Source organism: Nicotiana tomentosiformis, chromosome 3, assembly GCF_000390325.3.
Source record: "Nicotiana tomentosiformis chromosome 3, ASM39032v3, whole genome shotgun sequence".
Classification (NCBI taxonomy): domain Eukaryota; kingdom Viridiplantae; phylum Streptophyta; class Magnoliopsida; order Solanales; family Solanaceae; genus Nicotiana; species Nicotiana tomentosiformis.
Window position 1 is genome coordinate 131,146,929 of NC_090814.1, and position 24,326 is coordinate 131,171,254.

A 24,326-nucleotide genomic window follows, 5' to 3' on the forward strand; every position below is an offset into this window, starting at 1 on the left:
GGAGGTTATGTTCAAGTGAGGACCGTCGACCTGGTACCAACCGAGTGGAGGTCGTTCCCCGAAAGGTGGAATGCATCACGTAAGTATTCCCTTTAAGTGTCGATTTTATGAGTTATCTTCCCTTTTCTTATTGGTGCTCGTTATGTTGTAGCCCTTGCTCGAGTTCCAAATTCTATCCCTAGACTCGAGGACTGGGTCGAGAGCATTGTGTCACTCTACTCCGAACGCTCATAGCGCAAACTTTCAAAAGGTTGTTGAGAGGCCCGTTTTCATGGTAAGGTTCTTTTCACGAACAAGTCGTATTGAACTTTTTCTTCTAACATCGTGTCCTTATCTCCTTTACTTTCTTTTGCAGGTTTGCCTAAGAATGTCGAGCTTAGGCCTTCGGTCGGGGACGAGGACTTGCCTGTTGAGTCTCCTGCTCCGGGGCAAGCCGGAGAGAGGAAAAGGAGGAGGGCTTCGAGTTCCCCGAGCTCGGAGAAAAAGAAAACAAGGAGAAGGCTGGTGCGCAAGCTAAAGGAAAACACCAGGTCCCAAGCACCAGCTTCAGACTTGCTCTATCGACTTAAGGACAAGTCCAAGGGGGAAGAGCCTTTTGTTTTTGTGGTCAGTGAGTCATCGCCCCTCGAAGAGCAGGGGGCCATTGAACTAGAGACTCGTAGGCCAATCTACCTCAGGCTAGGGAGGTCGATGAGGAGCCTGGGGATGAGGCTTCCCGGGATGCGGGCAGTGCCCCGAAAGAGGCACTCGATGTGATAGACATCACTGAGTCACCCTCATTTACCAAGTCTATGTACAACTATCCACTCCGCTATTCTTTTGATGGCGTGGATTCCACCGCCACGGAGGACATCACCGGGTTAGGTGACTTAGAGGTACCTAGGAAAGGTTCGTCCTGGGGGCATGTGGGCTTAACTCGAGCCCGAGACTGGTCAACCGGTTCCCTGCCCTGAGTGCGAATCCTTGTCAAAAGCGGTAAATTATCATCACCGTTTCGGAGGATGCCCAGGTTCTTTCCGCACCCGTAGGGATAGCCAGTTACCTACGTTGCCTAGTGACTAAAGAAGACCAGACCAAAATAAACGAGGTAGATGCGACATGCCTGTTCAACGAAGCATAACAGGTGCTGAACCGGGTAAATCTTGATAATTCCTGATGATTCTAATTTATTTTCGAACATGTTAAAGCCAATCAAAATACAGAACATGTTAAAGCCAATCAAAATACAGAAAGGGAATATCAAAGAAAGAAATATACTGGGAGACATGAAGGTGGTATTCAAATATCAACCGAGGCTAACTTACATGATAATCCCAAAGGCCAAACAAAGCATGATATAGCTGTTAGGGAGAATTCAGAGGTTAAAATTTTTTAACCTCTTTAGTATATATGTAGTATAATAATACATGTCTAATCAGTGTATTTATATGTTGCTATAATTATATTCATGATTTTCCGAATACATATGGTAAATCAGCTTTTACTATTATTCAGTATAATCATGAATACAACAACATACATGATTTAGAATACATTTTTAAACATGTGAATATAGTGTTGTATTTGTATTCATGATTTTCTGAATATATATTGTTAATCAGCTTTTACTATTCTTCAGTTTAATCATATATACAGCAATATACATAATTCAGAATACATTTATATACATGTGAATACAGTTCTTCTGATATTTGAACTAATTTTTTGATAATTCTAATATCTTTCCTCATATTTGCAGGCCTCGGTGCTCCACCACGAGACCTTCCTCTAGTACCAAGATGAGTTGCGCCAACTCGAGGCCGAAGCCAAAAAGAGCTTGTTGAGAAAAGAAATGTGTATAAACTTCTTAGCGAGCAACGTGAGGGTAAAATCAAGAGCCTCCGAGACGAGTTAGATGCGGCTCAGAAAGAACATGCCGACCTATTGAAACAGGTAAATATTTTTGAAGCTAGAGATGATGAGCTATACACGGTGTCTAATTGTCAAAATCCACAGGTACAGCAGAAGATTGATCGGGTTGACCAGCTCCGGGCTGAGATAGATGAAGTCAAGGCCATGGCCAAGGAGTGGAAGGAAAATATGGACCGGTTGGCTTCTGAAAAACCCGGGAGAAATTTACCCTGAGTTATCCGGGCTGGCCCAGGATGATAGTTTCGAATGGGGATGGTCATAGCCTTTAAAGTTCGGGTATTTCCCAATGGGCTCGTTACCCCGGGTTATCCAGGCTTGCCCAGGATGATAGTTTCGAATGGGGATGGTCGTAGCCTTTAAAATTTGGGAACTGCTTAATAAGCTTTGTGCCTCTGGACTTCGATACCTCGGGTTACCCGAGCCTGCATTGGATGATAGTCCCCGAATGAGGGTGACCTCTCGGATCCGGACAGAGGTAGCCCTTGGGCTCAAAATTTTTAGGGGACCGAATGTAGAAACTTTTAATGGACAAAATATTTATCCGTAAGGAGAAACTTTCTTTCATTTCTATGTGTAATATACAAGGTTATAATTATGTACATGCTTGGTGTCAGAGCTTAGGAGGTTTGTGTGGTCACGGTTCAATTGACCATTTGGCTCTTATAATAAATCCTATCCATCGAGCTGAGGTAGTTCGAGCATAAAGTTTCTCTCCTTGCCAAAATCATTATCCGAGGGTGATGCCCCCAGTATCGGAGGCCCATCATATAGAGGCCTAGGATACAGTTGATGTGGTCCTTGACTTCGGTCTTTGATTCTAAGGTAGCACGGTCCACTATTGCCTTGTTAAAAATCTTGCCGGAAAACCCATTTGGGACAAAACCGGTCTAAGGAAAAAAGAGTGCATCGCGTGCTTTCAAGCCTAATAGTCGTATTGTCCCTTGATCGTTACATGCAAGTGTTAGTCTAATATGTAAAGAAAACAAATGAATGGCATCGTACCTCAACAGTAGTATCATTTTAAGTGGGCCACGTTCCAGTTGTTCGGTAATCTCTTACCGTTCATTGCTTCGAGTTTGTATGATCCTTTGTCGGTGATGTCGATAATTTGATATGGACCTTCCCAATTCAGCCCCAGCTTCCCCTCATTCGGGTTTCGGGTGCTCAACGTCACCTTCTTTAACACTAAGTCCCCGATACCGAAGTGTCGAAGGTTGGCTCTTCGATTGTAATACCTTTCAATTCGTTGCTTTTGGGCGGCCATCTGGACGAGGCGGACTCACGCATTTCATATAGCAATTCCAGGCTCGTATTCATGGCCTCATCGTTTAATTCTTCGGTCGCATATCGGAACCTGAGACTCGGTTCTCCTACTTCGATCTGTATTAGCGCTCCGGCACTATAAACCAACGAGAACGGGTGGCCCCGGACTGGACTTTGAGGTCGTACGGTACGCCCATAGGACTTGGGCAAGATTTCTTTCCATTTTTCTTTGGCATCGGTCAATCTCTTTCTGAGTTTTTGGAGTACGGTTTTGTTCGTGGAATCCGCTTGCCCGTTCCCACTAGGGTGTTAGGGGGTTGATAGAATCCTTGTGATATTATGGTCTTCGAGAAACTTGCTTACTTTGTTACCGATGAATTGTTTTCCATTGTCGCACATGATCTCGGCCGGCATATTATGTGGTCCCAAATGAAATTGATGACTTTCTTCTCCCTGCCTTTCTCATACGTCTGGTCTTTCACCTACTTAGAAAAATAGTCACTCGTAAATAATATAAATTGAGCCTTACCGGGTGCCAATGGAAGGGGGCCGACGATATCCATCCCCTATTTCATGAACGGCCAGGGTGACAAGACCAAATGCAGCAGCTCCTCGGGGTGATGAATCATTGGAGCATGCCTTTGACATTCGTCGCATTTTCGTACGAACTCCTTCGCGTCCTTTTCCATGTCGATCCAGTAATAGCCGGCTCTGATTATTTTCTGAACTAATGATTTGGCGCCCGAATGATTTTCGCAGGTGCCTTCATGGACCTCCCTCAGAACATACTCGGTATCTCTCGATCCTAGACATATTGTGCATGGGCCATCGAATGTTCTTGTGAACATGGTACCGCTTTCGGACAAGCTGAACCGGGCATCCTTCGTATGCAGAGCCCTCAATTCTTTAGGATCCGAGGGTAGTTTTCCGGTCTTCAGATACTCTATATATTTATTTCTTCAGTCCTAACTTAGGCTTGTTGAGTTTATCTAGGTGTGACCTTCCTCCACCACCGATATCATGAGTTGTACGACTGCCCTCGAGTTGAAATCATTGTCATCGACCGACGGTCCCAAGTTAGCAAGGGTATCGGCGTCACTGTTTTGATCCCGAGGTACATGTTGTAGAGTCCACTCCTTGAACTGACGTAACATTACCTCCAACTTATCCAGGTATCTTTGCATTCGTTCCTCTCTGACTTCGAACGTCCCATTGACTTGGTTTACCACAAGGAGGGAGTCGCACTTAGCTTCGATCACCTCTACCCCCAAGCTTTTGGCCAGTTCGAGACCTGCAATCATGGCCTCATATTCGGCCTTGTTGTTTGTTAATTTTATAGTCCTAATATATTATCTAACTACATTGCCTATTGGTGGCTCCAATACGATGCCAAGTCCGGACCCTTTTGCGTTCGAGGCACCATCCGTAAAGAGGGTCCAGATTCCCAAAGAAGTCCCCGAGTTTAATAACAACTCTCTTTCGACCTCGGTATTAGGGTCGACGTAAATTCGGCCACAAAGTCCGCCAAAATTTGAGATTTAATGGCGGTCCGGGTCCAATATTCGATATTCTACCCGCTGATCTCTACGACCCATTTGGCCAATCATTCCGAGAGCTCGGGTTTATGCATTACATTCCTCAATGGGTAAATAGTTACAACACATATGGGGTGACATTGAAAGTACGGTTTCAGCTTCCTAGAGGCGCTTAGCAAAGCGAGCGCCAAATTTTGTAGGTGAGGGTATCTAGTTTTGTCCTCGCCTAGAGGGTATATAGATTGGAAATTGGAAATTGCGTACCTTCCTCTTTCCAGACCAGGACTCCACTTACCTCTATCTCGGATACTGCTAAGTACAGGTATAGTTGATCGTCTGTCTTCAGAGTATGAAAGTAGAGGTGGGCTCGAGAGATACCTTTGAGTTTCTCTAAGGCTCGTTTGCACTCCGGGGTCCATGAGAAGTTATTCATTTTCTACAACAGTGAGAAGAACCGGTGGCTCTTGTCGGAGGACCTTGAGATGAATTGCCCCAAGGTGGCTATGCATCCTGTTAACCTTTGAACGGCCTTGACGTTGTCCAAATAGTAATATCTTCGATGGCCTTGATCTTATAGGGAATAATCTCGATTCCCTAGTTGGACACCATGAATCCGAGGAATTTCTGGGACTCGACTCCGAATGCACATTTCTCCGGGTTCAACTTCATATTGTACTTCTTCAATATGCTGAAGGTTTCCTGCAAATGTTTCAAATTATCCTCTGCTCACACGGACTTAACCAATATATGGTCAATATAAACCTCAATTGATTTTTATATTTGTTCTTCGAACATCCGATTTACTAGGCATTGGTAAATGGAACCGGCATTTTTTAGTTCGAATGGCATCACGTTATAGCAATAGGTATCGTACTTAGTGATGAAGGAAGTTTTTCTCCGATCGTTGGGTCCATCCGAATTTAGTTATACCTGGAATAAGCATCGAGAAAACTAAGGATCTCGTAGACGGTTGTTGCATCAATCATATGATCGATGTTAGGCAAATGGAAAGAGTCATTGGGACATGCTTTATTCAAGTCTTTATAGTCTACACACATTCTTAATCTGTTTCCCTTTTTAGGGACTACTGCTATGTTTGCTAACCAGCCCAGGTATTTAACCTCCCGGATGGACCCTATTTTAAGGAGTTTAGATACCTCGTCCTTGATGAAAGCATGCTCGACTTCGGACTGGGGCCTCTTCTTCTGATTGACCGGGTGGAACTTTGGGTCCAGGCTCAGCTTGTGAGGGGTTATTTTCGCGGGATCCCTGTCATGTCAAGGTGGGACAAAGCAAAACAATATATGTTAGCTATAAGGAATTGAATGAGTTTTTTCCTGAGCTCGGGACTCAACCCCGTGCCTAGGTATACCTTTCGATCGGGCAAGTGCTCGATCAGTACGACTTGCTCCAGTTCCTCGACTGTCAATTTGGTAGCGTCGGAATCGCCAAGGGCTATGAAAGACCTGGGAACTCTGTAGTCGTTATCCTCACATGTTCCCTGCTTTTCTGGTTCGGTCAGGGCCGGTGTCAGTAGTTGCTATTTGGTTTCTCCCTTGGCGGCCAAACTCGGATCCTTTGGTGTAGAAAGTACGGATATCGGGACTACCTCGTCGATCGCGAGCATCTCCTTTGCGACTGGTTGTTCTCCGTAAATTGTTTTTATCCCTCCTAGCATTGGGAATTTTAACACTTGGTGTAGAGTCGAGGGTGCTGCCCTTATGTTGTGAATCCACGGTCTCCCGAACAAAGCGTTGTACCTCATGTCCCCTTCGATCACGCAGAACTTCATTTCCTGAATGGTCCCGGTGGTGTTCACCGATAATGTTATCTCCCCTTTAGTGGTATCACATGCCATGTTGAATCCGTTTAGAACTCGTCCTCTAGGCACGATTTGATCTTGTAGACTGAGTTGTTCCACGACCCTTGATCTGATGATATTGGTCGAGCTTATTGGATCAATTAACACAAGATTAACTCGAGATTTATTTATGAGTACAGTTATTACCAGTGCATCATTGTGGTGCTGCACAATCCCTTTAGCATCCTCGTCGTTGAACGAGAAGGTTCCCTCTGGCACGTAATCCCGAGTTTGTTCTTCCCTTGTGATGGATACTTTTGTGCGCTTCATCATCGGCCCCTGGGGAATGTCGACCCCACTGATGATCATGTTAATGACGTGCTGAGGTTCCTCCAGATCGATCTATTTATTAGAATCTCTATTCCTGAAATGATTCTTGGCTCGATCGCTCAGGAACTCTCGTAGATGTTCGTTGTTGAATAGCCGGGCTACTTTCTCTCTTAGTTGTCGGCAATCCTATGTTCTGTGGCCGTGAGTGGCATGATATTTGCACATTAGGTTAGGATCTCTTTGGACTGGATCAGACTATAGAGGTTGAGGTCATTTGGTGTCTTTGATGCGTCCGATGATGGCGACGTCGATGTTAAAGTTGTACTCTGATAACCTTGGCGCTTCCTTAGGCCCGATGGGCTTATCGAAACTGTTTTTGCTCATGAGTCCCCAGTTGTTTTGACCTCGATCACTCCTCCTTTCGTTTCTCACAGGGTTTCACCCAGACCCACTACTTCTTCGGTCTCCATTATATGGTTAATACCGATCCCTGTTTGATCTTGGTTCACGATCAATGTCTCTCTTGATTCCTTCAATGGCTCTGACGGGATAAACAGACCCGGAAGGGCCCCCAAGCTGATCATCGACCTTGATTTTTGATTGATACCAGTTATGCACGTCGGCCCAAGTAACAGTCGGGTATTCTACTAGATTTTGTTTCAACTTCTGTGAAGCCAACGAGCTTCGAACATTGAGTCCTTGGGTGAAGGCCTTAACGGACCAATAATCTGCGACTGGAGGCAGGTCCATCCGTTCTATTTGAAACCAGGACATGAATTCTCTGAGCATCTCATTATCCCTCTATTTCACTTTGAAAAGGTTCGAATTCCTGGTCTCAACCTTGATAGCACCGGCGTGTGCTTTTACGAAGGAATCTGCAAGCATAACAAACAAGTCAATGGAATTAGGAGGTAGGTTGTGATACCATATCATAGATCCCTTTGATAGAGTTTCCCCAAACTTTTTCAGCAGGACAGACTCGATCTCATCATCCTCCAAGTCGTTCTCTTTGATGGCGCACATGTAGGCGGTCACATGCTCATTTGAGTCGGTTGTTCCGTTGTATTTAGGAATCTCGGGCATGCGGAACTTCTTAGGGATCGACTTTGGAGCTGCACTTGGAAAAAAGATTTTTTGAACAAACTTCTTGGAATCCAGGCCTTTTAACATCGGAGGTGCCCCTGGGATTTGGTCGACCCTGGAATTGTAAGTTTTCACTTTTTTGTCATTGGCTTCGATTTTCTTCTCTCCTGATTCAACCCGTTTTGTGAGTCCTCGAGCATCTTTATGATATCGGGGTTGGTCCCCGATTCATTTCCATTTGGCCTCTCGGTGACCGGTTCATTTATGCGGGTGACTTCTCGGGATGGCTCTGGCTCAATTCTGCTTGGCGCGCGGCTTTGGTTCTGCAACTGGGTTATCGCTGCCTGTTGAGCCTGTAACATTTCAAAGATCACCCGTAAATTAATCCCATCATCTTCACCGTTGTGCGTATTTTGGGCAATCGATCGGACTTCCCTGCAGACGTTGTTCTCAGGATCGGTAGGCAAACTTACATTGATGGCCATATGCGAGCTAGCGTCGATCGGGTCCGCGGCTGGAACTCCCCCGAGATCGACGGGGGATACCTCGTTACTGGGTGCTACATTATTGTTCTCGCCATGGTAGCCGGATTAGGCATCCACGTTTAGAGGGGCAGACTTGGAGTTCGACATTTCAACTTTAACCTAGAATCAAAGATATTCCAAAGAACAAGTATAAAATAGGGTATGTTATGGGAATTTGTATCAAATTGCCGCTATTATCCTTAGCCCCATGGTGGGCGCCAAACTGTTTACCCTCAAATGCGGATAACAATTAAATTTATAAGTGGTTTTAAAGATACACGAATTAATTTAATACAAAGTGATAGACTAAGTTAAAGTGAACAAACAAAGATAAAACAGATTCAAATCGCACGAGGATAGTTCCAGCCTTAGTGAAATATTTACCCTCAATCCGGGCTCGCTATGGCCAGCACTGATGAACAAGAGAAAGAGCTAATAATAGAAAAAATAATAATATATTACTTTGGAATGCGTGTTACCATGTGTTTAATGAATTATCAGACCCCCTTTATATAGTAGGGGAATCCTACTCTAGGTACAACTCTATAAAAGGTAAAACATTCCTCTGATTAACTGATTACCGGTTCTTTATCGATACGTACTGAGATTCCCGCTGTGATCTCCGGCCGGTCCAGGATATAACGGCCCTCCGTTGGCCGTGCTTGATTGCCCGACAATGTGCTTCGAAGTCGTTCAAGGCTAAGACCGATTCTGAACCGTGACTCGATGAGACTTTTGCCTTGATTTCGGTCCCTTGTCATCATGTCTCGATCTCGGCTTATTTTGTCGGAGAGCGGGGTGTACCATAAGCCCGATTTTACCCGTATACACCAACTAATACTAAAAAAGTTTTAAAATATAAAATAACATGAATTAAGTTATAGTGCATAAAATATAGGAGTTTGTTACCAACTAATAATAGAATTTCTTAAATATCATTGAAAAAAAAAGAATCTCTTAAGCCATAATATAACGTAATATTCCAATGCCATCCTAACAATATCTAAAAGAAACAAAAAATTAGAGTAAGTTTAAAAGCGGATAATACATAATTAGCAGCCTATTTTTTCGGCTTCAAAATCAAGAGGTAGTCTTTAATTATAATTCTATTTTCTATTGTTTATACAAAAATAATCTATAAATTTATGCAGTATTAAACAAAAATATGAGTAAATTATTATGATTAGGCCATTAGTTCCTTTTTTCCCCCAAAGACGCATGGCTTCAAAATCAAGAGGTAGTCTTAAATTATAGTTTTATTTTCTATTGTTTATACCAAAATAGTCTATAAATTTATGTAGGATTAAACAAAAATATGAATAAATTATTATGATTAGGCCATTAGTTCCTTTTCCCCCAAAGACGTATCCTTCTAATTCAAATATTGAATGACTTTTATATATTTTTTATTTTTTGTTTTAATCGATTATGAAATTCACACATATTTACTGACAAGTAGTTTTAGAATATATATGCAAGTGAAAGTCTATTACTTTTGAGTTTTGATACATACACAAGATATTTCGTCCATCGCACGAACATAGAGGCTAGTATTTCAAAAAAATGTTAAAGTTTTTCTAAAAATCAGGAATTTTATTAGTTTGCATATCCGGAAAAAAAAAATTATCTTTATTAAAAGATAAATACGACTGTTTTTAACTTTTTTGAAACTTTTCCAAAACGAATTTTAATCTAGAGGGGCCAAAATAGCTTAAAGGGCAAGATTAGCTTTGGTTACATTGGTTGAACTGTCAATTTGCTTTATTACATCAAACTGTTCAATTTTATTTGACAAATTAATATCGCTGTCAGCAGCCGTGATTTATTAGCTGAATCCAGTCACCGTGTCTCCATTAATTAAAGCTAAATAATTGAGTGGCATTTCTATTTGATTGTTTGATTGAGAAAAGTGGCAAGTATCGAAACAATTTCATACATTTAAAAATATGCGACCTTTTCAAAAAAGCCGGTATCCTGTGAGTTGTGGTCCACAATAAACAATTTTGAGACAACAAAACTGGGACACTTTATGTAGGGAGAAAAACTTAGCGACATTCAAAATTTATACTAAATCATGGAGTATTATTTTAATATAATTTGAAAAAATTATTTTTAAATTTAGTTGTTACACTATTGTTAAAAAATTAATTTAGGAAATAACACACATTTTAATTATGGTAAAAGTAATAAAATTTATGTAGAAAACACATGTTATATTTTTATTGGGTTGGTAAGATGTTGGGTGTCAATACATTATTTCCCTTTAGGTAATCCAGTAACTCCGAGCCAAAAGATGCATAACATGTGTTTCACACAGAGTTTTGGAACTTATCTATGATTAGATAACGTATATTCTACCTCATTAAAATCACTTACAGTTTGTTAGGAGGATACTCGTTTGGATAGATTGTATCATTTGTCGTTATTTCATGATGTCACGCACCAACAATATGAATAATAGGCTTGTAATATTACTAAGAAAAAATATGATAAGAGGTGGAGATATTATATAAAAAAGTAGAATAAATGATAAAATATAATTATTTCATAATAAGGAAGGGCAAGATGAGAGTAAAAACAAAGGTAACGACGCCCACACCAAATCTGTTGTTACATAAAGTGACATTTTTCGTCATTACATAACGACAGATTTAACAATACGATACAATAAAATTTAAGTTACAATCAAAACAAATATTATATTTAAAGTAACAATACGATTCAATATAATAAGTAACAACCATCAAAACAAGCTGTTAATGATGATAATTTGGTATAACTTGGTGTAAATATGAGTGTGAATATTTTCTTACTTATGTACTAGCACAACATTTTTTGTGCAGTTATCTAGTTTTCTTGGAGATGACAATTGCTGCAAAGCTAATATCAGGTGTTGAATCACAACATTCTATCACTTGTATGTCTTCTAGGCAGTCAATATTCTACTAACTCTACAGCACAACAAGAAAATGGCAAAGATTTTGGAAGTAAAAAAGATTATAATTACGTTTTGGTTTACTAAACAAATTATTGGAGACCACAAACTCTGCAACTTGGCCATAGTCACGTGATTGCACCAAGGATAATGTATTGTTACTAGAAAACTCTGGGGCTCTACATCTTTTACTTGGTAAAATACAGTTTAATATCCCAATTTGGCAAGTTTTATACATCAATATTTGTCGTCCGAATACAATACAATACAATAATTAATTTTAGGGATAATTATGCTTCAGGCTTGGGAGTTGGGAGTTACTACATTTTATCATATGGAAGCGTTAACTTTAGTGGGTCCAATATATCCAATAAGAAAAGATACGAAAGAATATATGATTAGCCGACACCAAGGCAAAATACAACTACCCAATAATGTGAGTTCATTCATTCTTTCCCATTTTATAGTGAGCACTTCTTTAGTAGGTATGCCTACTCATCATTGATATCAGAATTGAAATACCATACATTTGAGGAGTGAGGGTTGGTCAGTCAGTAAACCACCTTCCCCACGATTGTTAGGTCCTGGATTTGAGTCAGGAGGAGAAATGTAAAAACACTATAAATTTTCCTAATTTGAAAGGGAATTTAAAAAAAAAAAAAATACCATACAGTTATTTTACCTGCATCCGTGAGCCGTATAGAAGACAAATTTTATCTTCACCTGATACTGACCCCCTCGTCCTTAGTTTATTGGAGGGAAAAAAATAGGCAATCAATTGGACACTACTGTGAAAAATCTACTATGAAATACAACAATGTCTCTTTTGATAACTGGTCCTCCACTCCAGTGGTCTACGGAAATTTTGGCTGAATACTGACATGCCTAAGGTTATGCTAGTGTCTGACCACTATGGTAACATTTGTTGAGCTCTTTTATTCCTCACCATTAGTTACTACTCACTCCGTTTCAATTTAGATTAGATAGTTTGACTTCACGGAATTTAAGAAGAAAAAAAAGACTTTTGAAACTTGTAGTCTTAAAAGTTTAAAGGGTAAAAGTTTTGTGGGACCATGTCATTTGTGTGGTTATAAAAGCTTCTCATTAAGAATAAATTGAGTAAAATGAAGAGTTTAAAGTTAGATTAATTCCAAATTTAAAAATATGTCATTTATTTTGGAACATACTAAAAAAAAAGTAGTTCATCTAATTTAAAACGGAGGGAATAGTTAACGCAGGGATAAGGTAATCCTATTCGAGTACCCACATGAGACCAGGTATCAATCCATATTCTCAGGTTATAAACAGTAATGGGTTATAGTAAAACTGTTTGGTTCCAACACTAATACACAAATATTTGTATCTGCGACTAAGGTGTGTGCCAACGAAGAACAAGGTAATATTTAAGAATTTAGCAAATACATTTTTATGAGTTTAAAATTATTATTAATTCTCCATTTACAAATCTTACTTATAGGTGCCCGTCGTGAAACTAAAGGATATGTGTCTTGCAGAGAGTATTATTGCTATAAACTACAAATTCGCAAAGAAGATAATTGCATATTACTACAATGTGATAGATTATTGCAACAATTTGTGGTTGATATGTATATAAAATTAGAAACGACAACACTGGAATATTTTAGATTTGAACAATCAAATTTCAGAAGAGAGATATATCAAGGTATCGTGGATAGTGTCATGACAGGAGAATGTAGAGGAGAAAAAGTTGGTGAAAGGGTATTACTTTCAACATCATTTATTGGGGGTCCTAGAGATATGCGGCGACGCTACATGGATGTTATGGCTCCGGTTCAATATTTTGGAAGACCAGAACTATTTATCACGATGACATATAACATTGAATGGGTAGAGATTCAAGAAGAGTTGTGTGAAGGTCAACTCTCTCAAGATAGGCCAGACATAGTGACTAGAGTTTTTAGAACAAAGTTACAAGACCTTAAAGACCAAATTTTCAACAAAGAAATATTTAGCCCTATTGTAGCACATGTTTTTGTCATTGAATTCCAAAAGAAAGGCTTACCTCATGTACACCTTTTGGTAATATTTAAAGAAGCTCACAGGATAGCAACAACATATTAGTATGATAGATTTATTTCAGCAGAATTATTTGACAATGACAAACAACCGCACCTGAATGAATTAGTTATAAGGCATATGATGCATGGACCTTACGGTGAAAATCGGCCAACAAGTCCATGCATGAAGAATGATCAATATAAATTCCATTATCCACGACCATTCAGTAACAAATCAATATAAGGAAAGGATGTATATCCTATTTATAAGAGAAGAAATAATGGGAAAACAGTAAATGTCCGTGGAATGAATATGAATAACCAGTGGGTTGTGCCTTATAATCCATATTTGTTGATGAGATATAATTGCCATGTCAATGTAGAAGCTTGCTCAGGAGTAAAAGCAATAAAATATCTCTACAAATAAATATATATATATATATATATATATATATATATATATATATATATGGTGTGCAATTTATATTGAGTCGGGTGATGGAGAAGAAATAGTTGATGAAATTAGAAATTTTCAAGATGCACGATAGGTCTCTCCGCCAGAAGCACTATGGAGAATTTATGAGTTTAATTTAAGTGAAATGCAATCTTCAGTTATTAGCCTTCAACTACATCTACCCTACAAACAAGCATGTACTAAAATTAATTAGCTCATATAGCAAAATTTATAACAAATTTTTTCATGCATGTACGTCAATATTTATGTTCTACTATTGTATCCATACTCTAGTGTACTATTAGAAGAAGCAAAATCTCAGAAATGTGATGGCCTCAGACACTGTAAAGCATTCTATGCTCACCAAGTATTTCAGGATGTGCTCAATAGACGATGAGGCACGGAATTATCTTTACAGAGAATTTTCAAAGCATTATGTTTGGAACCCGCAGCCCAAAATTTGGACGAAAAGAAAAACACGATCCGTGATTGATCGGATTGTTATTGGTAAGACAACTACTACTTAAATTCACATTATTATTCACTTCTTAAATTATGCTTATTAACATTAAAAAATCAATAATATAACTAATCCCCGAGAAGGTGAAAGATATTACGAGATATTATTACTAAACCACGTTAGAGGACCATTTTCATTTGAAGATTTGCTCACTATTAATGAAAAAAAAATGTGAAACTTTCAAAGAAGCTGCCAAAGAAAGAGGATTATTAGAATTAGATAATAGCATTTTTGAATATTTACGTGAGGTTGTCTTCTTCAAAATGCCATCAGCTTTTCGAAGTTTATTTGCAATAATTTTAGTTCATTGCAATCCAACGGATATTAGAAATCTATGGGAATCATACTACGATGATATATTAGAAGACTTTCGAAGAATGCATGAAAATTCACTTGCTACTCAACTCCAATGTACACTAAAAAGTATTAATTATTATCTAGGGAGTATGGGTTAAAGTGTTGAAAAATATGATTTACCAAAAATCAACCAACAGTCATGCCAAAAAATTACTTCAGGATATAGAGAAATAATTGAAGAAATATCTATGAAGGTACATGTAGAAGATTATGAGACACAATCAAAGTTGAATCATAAACAAGCACAAGCTTTCAAGACCATATTACATAGTGTAGACTCTAGAACAATATGATTATTTTTTGTAGATAGACTTGGGAGAACTGGAAAAAATATTATTATATCATGCATTACTAGCAAATGTTAGATCAAGAGGTATGATAGCTTTGGCAATTGCAACCAGTGGTGTAGCAGCAACAATATTACTAGGAGGTCGTACATCTCACTCTAGATTTGACATACCTCTTCAAACAAATGATACAACTATGACAAAAATATCAAAACACAGCGGTGCTGCTAAGTTAATAAGACAAATAAAATTAATAATATGGGATGAAGCACCCATGGCAAAGCGTCACATAATTGAGGAGCTTTCGCGATATAATGGATGTCAGTGTACCTTTTGGAGGAAAAGTCATGGTCTTTGGAGGCGATTTTCGACAAGTATTGCCAGTTGTTCCAAAATCTACAAGAACAGAGAAGGTTAACGCAAGTTTAGTGAAATCATATTTGTAGCCTTTAATGGAAAAGATATATTTCACAACTAATATGAGAGCAAGAGCATATCCAAATTTCAGTAATTCCTTACTTCGTGTTGGTTATGGAGATGAGAAAAGAGTAAAGGATAACTTAATACTTCTTCCAAAACAAATAGTTGTCAAACACAATACTGATGATAAAGGAGAAGAATGCTTGATAAGAGAAATATTTCCATCAACTACATCAAAATGCCAGTTCTGTACAGTTCATAACAGAAAAAGCTATATTAGCAAGTATAAATAAATTTGTAGATCAATTAAAATGAAATGTTTCCTGGTAAAAGCAAGATATTTATTAGTTTTGACCCCTGCAAAAGATGATACCAACAACTACTATCAAGAAGAATACATCAATACTTTAACACCAAATGATCTTCCTCCATATAGGTACATCGTCAAACCTATTATGTCACTTAAGTTTATCTTAAACTCTTTCTTTCACTCTCTCTATACATGTGTATACATACTTTTTAATTTACAAATACCAATAAAATTAAACATATTTATATTTTCTTAAATAGGTTAGTTTTGAAAGAAAATGCGCCCATCATACTACTTAGAAATTTAGACCCTTCAAATGGCTTATGTACTTATACAAGGATGACCTGGGGAGGATTTGACAACAATGCCATACATGCCGAAATTACAACGGATCAATCTGCTAAGAAACATATTTTTATCCCAAGAATCCAACTTGGTCCACCTGAAAATGAAGGATATCCTTTCAAATTCGTGCGAAAACAATTCCATGTACGCTTATGTTTTGCAATGACAATAAAAAAAGTACAAGGTCAAACAATACCCAATGTTGGATTGTATCTACCACAAGATATTTTCTCACATGGACAACTTTACGTCGTACTTTCAAGAGGGATACCAATATCGATAACAAGAGTGCTTGTTATGACAGAACAACCAAAACGGATGGAAGGAACATACACAAGGAATATCATCTACAAGAAAGTATTTGGTGAGATACACTTAATTATAAATTATTAACCTCAAATTCATAACTAAGTATTCAAATCACATGTATGTAATACACTTTGATTGTTCATCTTTGTAGGTTCGGACGAACAATTCAATTGACGACGATCCCCAATGATCATTCAAAAAAAATTATGCTTTATTCTTTCATGTATACTTATACTTTAATTTTAATATTAGTTTGCAACAACGTGTATTAATGAACTCGATACATACGTGCAACGCACGTATCGAAAAACTAGTCCAGAGCATAAAGTCGGATACATCTTGTAATGTCACATGCTGGGCAAATTGAAGCTGCAGGTCCAAAGCAATAAAAAGATGGTTGAAGAATTAACATTCTAGCAACCATAAGACGTCACAATTTCATGTGGAGAACTTCGTTGTTGTAGGACAAATGTTCAGAGCAGCATTAGGCTAATGAGACCTTGATTATCATGTATACAGAAAAACGTAAGGTCAGAACCGCAAAGGGCAGAAATTCGATACAAAATGCTCAATGCATATTTGTGTAGTGAACATTAGTCTTTGTTACTAGTAACAGCTACAGTTGGAAACTAATAATGCTCACCCAATGATCCAAAGTAGATCGAAATCCAATGTGTTTGAATGAAATAATGAAGGGACCGTAATGCCTTTTAGCCCACATACAACCTTAAGCAGCCATCCGTTTGCTGCTCCCAAATACTATACATTTCCTTAATCTTCACCGAGATTCCTTGGTATAAATGCATCATTTGGCCATATTTTTAAACCAATTGGTGTTTATCTTATTACAACTTGTAAGACATTTATGCTATCCAATATATCCTAGTTAGTAGTTAGAGCAGATATATGAGCTTAGCATCAACCAGCTAGAAATTCATAACACTTCTCTTACTATTAGGCCTGTAGGCAGTGCATAAAAGGTCCTTTTTTGCTATCCTCAATTGTAAAGAATTGGTTTCCAATTCATTCAGCAGGAAGGGAGGTGACTAGGTTACATAATCCTGTATTTACTTTTGGTTTTTAATCTACAGGTTGGGAATGGTTGTTCCTCTTCTTCTTTTTTTAATAAAAAAAAAAAAAATACAAATAGGAACCTTAACTCATCTTAGGTAGACTTGTGATTTGCTAAGTAATTGCTCTAGTTCCAACTTCCAAGCTTGAAAAGGACCATGGGCTTTATTATGTAAAGACGCGCATAATCTCATTTAAAAAGAAAGAAAAAAAATGATTTGAGCAAATAATAACCTTTTTATAATCTCACATATGATGTTTACACCAAATTATATCTAACTTTTTATAACTAAGTAATTTAATTTGCTAAGAATATTTACTAATTAACCATCGTTTAGTTAAAAAAAATAGTTTATGTGAAAACAAATATTATGCGTCTATTAAATTGTTGTTATCAAGATCAACAGGCTAGAAATAGGCACCTTGTTTTCATTTGATTTAGAGCTAATTAATTTCTCTAGATTTGAAGGGTGTATTCCTTTTTATCTATGCTTCTAAGCAAACGAATGGTATTTGATGCCGCAGCATATCTCATTTTTTGTTTACTTAACCCCTCCCCCCTAACCCACCCACCCACAAAATACTCACACAGAGATGAGAGATGTTCTTCCACCTATAAAAGGTCGGTAAAATCACTTAGGAGGTTCATACTCTCTTCTATTCGTAGCTCCACGTAACTGAAATTTCACAATTTCGGCTTCTGAGAGAGGTAAGAACCAAGAACTAGAGAGGAAAACACAAAGCAAAAAGAAGAAAGAATGAAGCGAGCTTCGTCTTTGCCCATATTGTACGTTCTTGTTAATCCTTTCCTTTTTTCCTGACAGGTTCTTTTGCTTTACACTAATTCTACTTCGCTCTCTTCTCCACTATTCTGTTACAATGGCAGGAAAACTGTTGAAGGAACTCATCACGTAGATGTCAATAACAAAGGGAAGGAAATACTTGAAGATGATTCCAATGACGATGAGATCATTGACTCCGAGAAAATTAGCGAACCTGTGAGATGCAAAACAATACAAAAATGGGAACCCACTTCACGAGGTAGAATAAATTACTGTTTTCTCCTCCTCTGTTTATCTCTGTCTTTTTTTCTTCCCCCTCCATTTTGTATCAAGAATGTGGTTTTTGGGGTAATACAATCCTTCTTCCCACCAGAATGAGGGAATTTTCTGTTCTCTTGAAAGTTTTCAGTAGCCCATCAAATTCAGTAATTATTTGAAGCTCTTGGTTGCCCAGTTTATAGAGTGTTAACTCTGGCTTAATGTGTCAGGATTCTGATTACTTAAATTTTTCTGAGTAATTCATCTCATTGGATTATGAATAAACTTGTTCTTAGACGCTTAATACTTTAGATTATATTTTTAGAAACTTGAGTGAACATATTTTGAGCAGGGGAAGAGTTTTCTTGGGAAAAACAGGGGATATGGAAGCGAGAGCAGATAAACAGAGCAGCTAGATTAGAGAAACAGCTAAAAGCAAGATGGGCCGTCGACGGACTAATTGAGGAAGAACTTAACCGCTTTCGGGCCCAATATAACACGGCCATGGTCCCAACCAAACTCAAGGATGTGGCCCAATTAATCATGCCCAAATGGACTCCTTCACCAGAACTAGCCACATTGACCTGGCTAGGCGATTGGCGGCCCTCCACAATCTTGGGCCTGCTTTGTCACTTGGCTCACTCTTCTGCTTTAGAATCAGTTCCCATTGAGGTGGCGTTACCGCAATTGATCAACGAATTTCGAATTGAAGAGGCAGTGATTGATGAGGAAATGGCTGAGATCCAGGCTAATTGTATCTTCCATTTACCATTTGGCCCAAAGAAGGCCCAAAAGGGTGAGAGTGCAATGGCTTGCATACAATCTGAATTTAAGAAGATCCACAGGGTTATTACTAAGGCCCAAAACCTGAGGCTAAAGGCAATGGAAATGGTGGTGAAGAAAGTGTTAAGCAGAACAGATGCAGCAGAGTTCTTGGTTGCATTTGCTGGAATTCAAGATTTAGTTCACCAATGGGCTACCCAACAGAAAATGCGCAAAGGTCCAGTTTGTATACGTACTAAAGCCCTGAAGTCTGGTAGCTCACTGAAGCAATAAGAAGGCCCATGATCCAACTTAGAGAAGTTCATAAGGAGAATCATATTATGATTGATGCTTTTCCAAATTGAAGTACTCGGTAGCTCTTTTAGGGAGGGGGTTGTATACGTTTAGGATTTCATTGTTTCTTTTAAAACGATACCTCAACTTTAGCATTAGCTTTTTATGGGTAGAACTTATTGAGCTTTACTCTTAAACAGTCTCGTCTAATTTCGTATATACTTCTAATATTTCAATTCCCAACACTTGAATAGTTTTGTATACGTAGTAATACCGTTAGTTCTTGGCTTGTCCTTTTTATTGAAAATGTGAAATTTCTTACTAGCATTAGTACCGTGATCTCTAATATTTCAAATATTTACACTTTGAATTTGATGCGTCTACATAGGATCTCAAGTTTATGGATTTAAGATTCGTTTAAGTTAGTGAATTTTAAATTAAAAAAATTATATATATTTAATGAATTTTTTAAGACAATATATAATTTGTACTAAAACTAAGGGTATAGCCAACTCCATATCTCACATGTTAGCTCCGTCTCTATCTACGTTTGCATGTTTTGCAATAAAAAAAAGTGCTCAATAAGTACATTTTCAACCTATTTGAGATATTTAATATGTCCTCCCCTTCGTTTAAGTGTGAATTTTTTTTTCTCTTTAGCATTAAAGACAAATAAATCCTTATATTCCTAACAAACATTACTTGCGGCAACATGACGTTGTACTCCCACAACCTCCACCATGAATTTCAGGAAGGAAATTCAAACGCTCTCCTTTTAGCGCGTGTTTGTAATCCTCTTCCTTCATCACATCAAACTTTCCATTCTCTTTTTTTTCATATTTTTTTTTAATTTGATGTTCCCAAACTCAAAGGGATACAACTCCTCATCTTCACTATATAAGAAGAAGCACACCACAAAAGGAGATGCAAACCAAAGCCACCAAGCTAAAAGGTGTATCCCTAAAGAAAAGCTTCGAATCTCAAAACCTTACATCACATGTAACTCACAAAACCCTAAACCTAATCTCTTAAATCGGCTATCATATAATCAATCTCTCAATTATATTGTAGGGGAAATTAGATTGAAAGATTGTTGTGAGTCGAATTGTTTTACACGGAGATTAAACAATGTCTGCAATTGTTTGCGGCAAGAGATCTTTCTTTGATGATTTACAATCGCCGTCGCCGACTTCAGCGTCGCCGCCTGTCTCGAAGAAGCTTCGCTGTTCTTCCTCCACTTCTCCGGTCCGATTCTCCGCTTCGCCGCCGCCGCCGTCCACGTACATCGATCAGCTGAGAGCTTTATTTCCTTATATGGACAGTCAGGTTTCCCCTTTTTCTTTTTAAATCTTTAGAATTTTGTTAGTATTTGTTCATTTTCAGTTATCAATTCCATATTCATTTTTCTATCTGACGCTTGAACCGCAATCTTAACCTTCATTTCCGACAAATGAGAAATGTTTTTGAATCTTAAAAGGCTTATAGTATTTACTTTGGTTATGTTTGCCACAAATAATGGTAAACATTTTAACTACAAACAGTGGCAAATATGCTATTGAGTATTGACTATGATTATAATAGGTACTGAAACCCAATTGATTATTTTTTCTGTTTTGCTGTTTTGTTTTCTAATAGAAGTTCTGATGTTCTGAATCTTTTATATTTACCGTTCAGCTTATTGAGAAAGCTCTTGAAGAGTGTGGCAATGACTTGGATGCAGCTATTAAGAGGCTACATGAGCTTCACCTTGTGTATGCCAATGGGAAGTCAGTTACCGATGGAGAGATGGATAATGGTATGTATAAAATAATTTTCCCCTACTTTGATGCTCCAGAGTTTTAGTTCTTGCTCATGTTCATTATTCCTTACGTTATACATTGTTATCCCATTTCTGAGGTTGGATCGAGATATATGTATGAGAATGTCATTGATTGTGTCGTTAATTTTATGTTGTATGATTGTTGGGGAAACTACAACTCTATGCCTTGATCAGCAAAAATTATATGGTTGGATCATCAAATTTTTCTTGATAAATGATTTTGTCGGGTCAACATTAATATTCCTAAAATTGTGCTTTGCTGCTGTCTCGTATGGACGTTGGACGTTGGATTTTGTTGTTCTTTATGCTCACTGAGAGGACATTTTAACTTTTATGAGAAGTTTCTAGCCTTGTCAAAAACAAATCAATAATGGAGCCTCAAACCGAAACTAGTTGGGGTTAGCCATATCTGTTCAGCTGTATTCGAGCCTTTTCATTCCAATACATGAGCAAGAAGGTAGCAATAAACTAAAGTGAGAAAGTAAGTGCTTTCTTATCCCCCTAACTGCATGTCTATGCCTATATATGTTTCTATGGAGTTGTATGAAACTATTTATGCGAGCTCTCAGATGTTTCAGATAAGTAACCGTCTGATGTTTATCTATTTGTATAAAAATACTACGGCCAACTGTGTTTCTCCACGACTTTTTGGTCCTTATTGATACACCATGCTGTTTCTCGTGAATTATAAACCTTACAAATCAAGTCTCTTGCAGGAGAAAAACCAGCTAATGGCCCAGATGTCCGATCTGAAGGTCCTCCTCTCCAGAATAATCTTCCAGCTGATGGTGCAGAATGGGTAGAGTTGTTGGTCCAGGAAATGATGAGTGCTACAAGCATAGATGATGCTAGGGCTCGTGCCACAAGAGTGTTGGAGAGCCTAGAGCAATCAATTAGTGTGCATGCCGGTGCAGGAGCAGCTCAAAATGTTCACAAGGTTGGTATTGGATTTGTGTGACCATTAGATCTGTAGGTTTGAGCTAGAATAATTTTTTGATGTCATTGTAGTAGAAGAAATTGCTGACTTCCACATACTTCTTTTTTCTGCTATATTTACTAAGCTTTCAACAAAAAGATATACTGAGCATGCCTATGCTGCTTCAATTTTAGTGCACTATATCTGTTTGCTTTATTGTGGTACTGTAGTGCTTAGTGGGTATGTTCGGTAATTTACCATGTTGTCCTTCTAATTCACTGGTATTCACCTACAAATCTTTTGGATGTTGACCATGTCACTTCTTTTTCAGGAAAATATGATGTTGAAGGAGCAAATTGAGGTGCTTCTTAGAGAAAATACCATTCTCAAACGTGCTGTTTCCATCCAGCATGAACGACAAAAGGAGTATGATGATAGAAATCAGGAAGTGCAGCAATTGAAGCAGTTGATCGCTCAATATCAGGAACAATTAAAAACGCTTGAGGTAAAAGCTGGAGCTTTAGAGACTAACTTTTCTTGAAGTGGCTCACTTTTTTCATCTGACCTTTTTAGTTTTACTATTGATGTTTCCCGGTGGTGGTGGTCTTATTTTGCATATTGGTTTTCATATTATTTAACAAACACTTAATTCTCATATTTTTTAGGAGTGGTTGGTTAATACTGCATAGTCTGCATTGCAGTACCATGCCTCCTCCATCCCATGTCATGAAACTAGGCATAGGGAGTCTAAGTTAAATTGGATTTTGTGTTACATTAATAGTGGTTCAAAAATTACGTTGTTTAGAGTGACTCTGATAGAGAGAATATGATCTTTAATTTTGACAAATAGATGGATTTACATTTTTGAATTTTGAATTTTGTGAAAGTAGTACAACAACAAACCCAGTCTAATCCCACACGCCTTACCCCCCTACCTTGTGAAGGTAGAGAGGCTGCTTCCAATAGACCCTCGAATTTTGTGAAAGTAGTATTAAATGATATTATTATTAGGTATATAATTGCAAATATTTTTGGCGTATCAAAATTCAAGGAATGTTATAAACTAGGATAGAGTGAGTATAACATATGTCATATCTAGGCCTTCAGAGTAATAATTCTACTTTTGAGAATGCCTGCTATACTTGTTTATGCTGGAAGCAGAAGCGATAATCGAGAAAAGTGCAACATTTTACTTAATAAATGATTGAAACTTTGGATATTGTACATCTATATTTTTTGGTGAAACATTATGTCATTACTCCAAGCTAGTAGCACCTATATTTTTAGGTAAAACAATTTTCAAAATATTGACATAAAGATCTTTGCATTACTGCTATTTTGCAGTGCACATGTATTTTACTTTCGTCCTTGTTTTTAGACTCGTGCGCTTTAGAAATTTTGTGAACCACTGCCTAGTCCCTGTCCATGTGCAAACATGAATTGAAAATGGGAAAGAGGAAGAAAAGAGAGGAAAGTTTTCTTATGTTCCCTCTTTCTGTTCTCTATGGAATGAATGCAAACAAGATTGTCTACTCAGAATTCCTAATTCTCAGTGGTCGTCATTGCAGGTGAATAATTATGCTTTGAAAATGCATTTGCGCCAGGCTCAGCAAAGCAACTCTATTCTTGGACGGTTCCATCCAGATATCTTCTAGTGTTGAGACACATTCAGATAAAGATGTGGAACATACAAAGACAAAGCCCGTTGGCGTCTTGTCAGCCATGATATAGGATGTATTAAGCGAATTCTATACTAATATTGTTTTTTAGATTGAGAAATGGTTTGCATGTTAAGTTGAGGCCACTTTGGTTGATGATCCTGATTAAGTAATGAGGAATGGGCATTATCCAAAGGGTGAAGGCCTCAAATGTGCTAGTATAAGTGATATCAGGAAACTGGAGACTAAAATGTCTAATTTTGCTTTCTGCTATTCATTTGATATCAGGAAACCGGAGATTAAAATGTCTAGTTATTTCATATGCAAAATCATCCACTTTATA

General features: G+C 38.0%; 2 protein-coding genes across 3 annotated transcripts; both read left to right on the top strand.

Annotated features, from left to right (window-relative positions):
* Window positions 1-18,067: 18,067 nt before the first annotated feature.
* On the top strand, window positions 18,068-19,914 carry LOC104098150 (uncharacterized). Its single transcript, XM_009604817.4, has 3 exons — window positions 18,068-18,281; window positions 18,381-18,535; window positions 18,887-19,914. The coding sequence occupies exons 1-3, from the start codon at window positions 18,253-18,255 to the stop codon at window positions 19,588-19,590; spliced, it is 888 nt and encodes a 295-aa protein (XP_009603112.1). The 5' UTR covers window positions 18,068-18,252; the 3' UTR covers window positions 19,591-19,914.
* Window positions 19,915-20,431: 517 nt separating this feature from the next.
* LOC104098149 (uncharacterized) lies at window positions 20,432-24,312 on the top strand. Of its 2 annotated transcripts, XM_070197607.1 has the most exons (6): window positions 20,455-20,589; window positions 20,662-20,916; window positions 21,265-21,385; window positions 22,126-22,346; window positions 22,657-22,830; window positions 23,894-24,312. In XM_070197607.1, exons 2-6 carry the CDS (start codon window positions 20,719-20,721, stop codon window positions 23,978-23,980), a joined length of 801 nt encoding a protein of 266 aa, XP_070053708.1. In that variant the 5' UTR covers window positions 20,455-20,589; window positions 20,662-20,718; the 3' UTR covers window positions 23,981-24,312. The 2 variants fall into 2 exon arrangements, with proteins under 2 accessions (XP_009603111.1, XP_070053708.1); XM_009604816.4 differs by having other exon boundaries at window positions 20,432-20,916.
* Window positions 24,313-24,326: the final 14 nt, after the last annotated feature.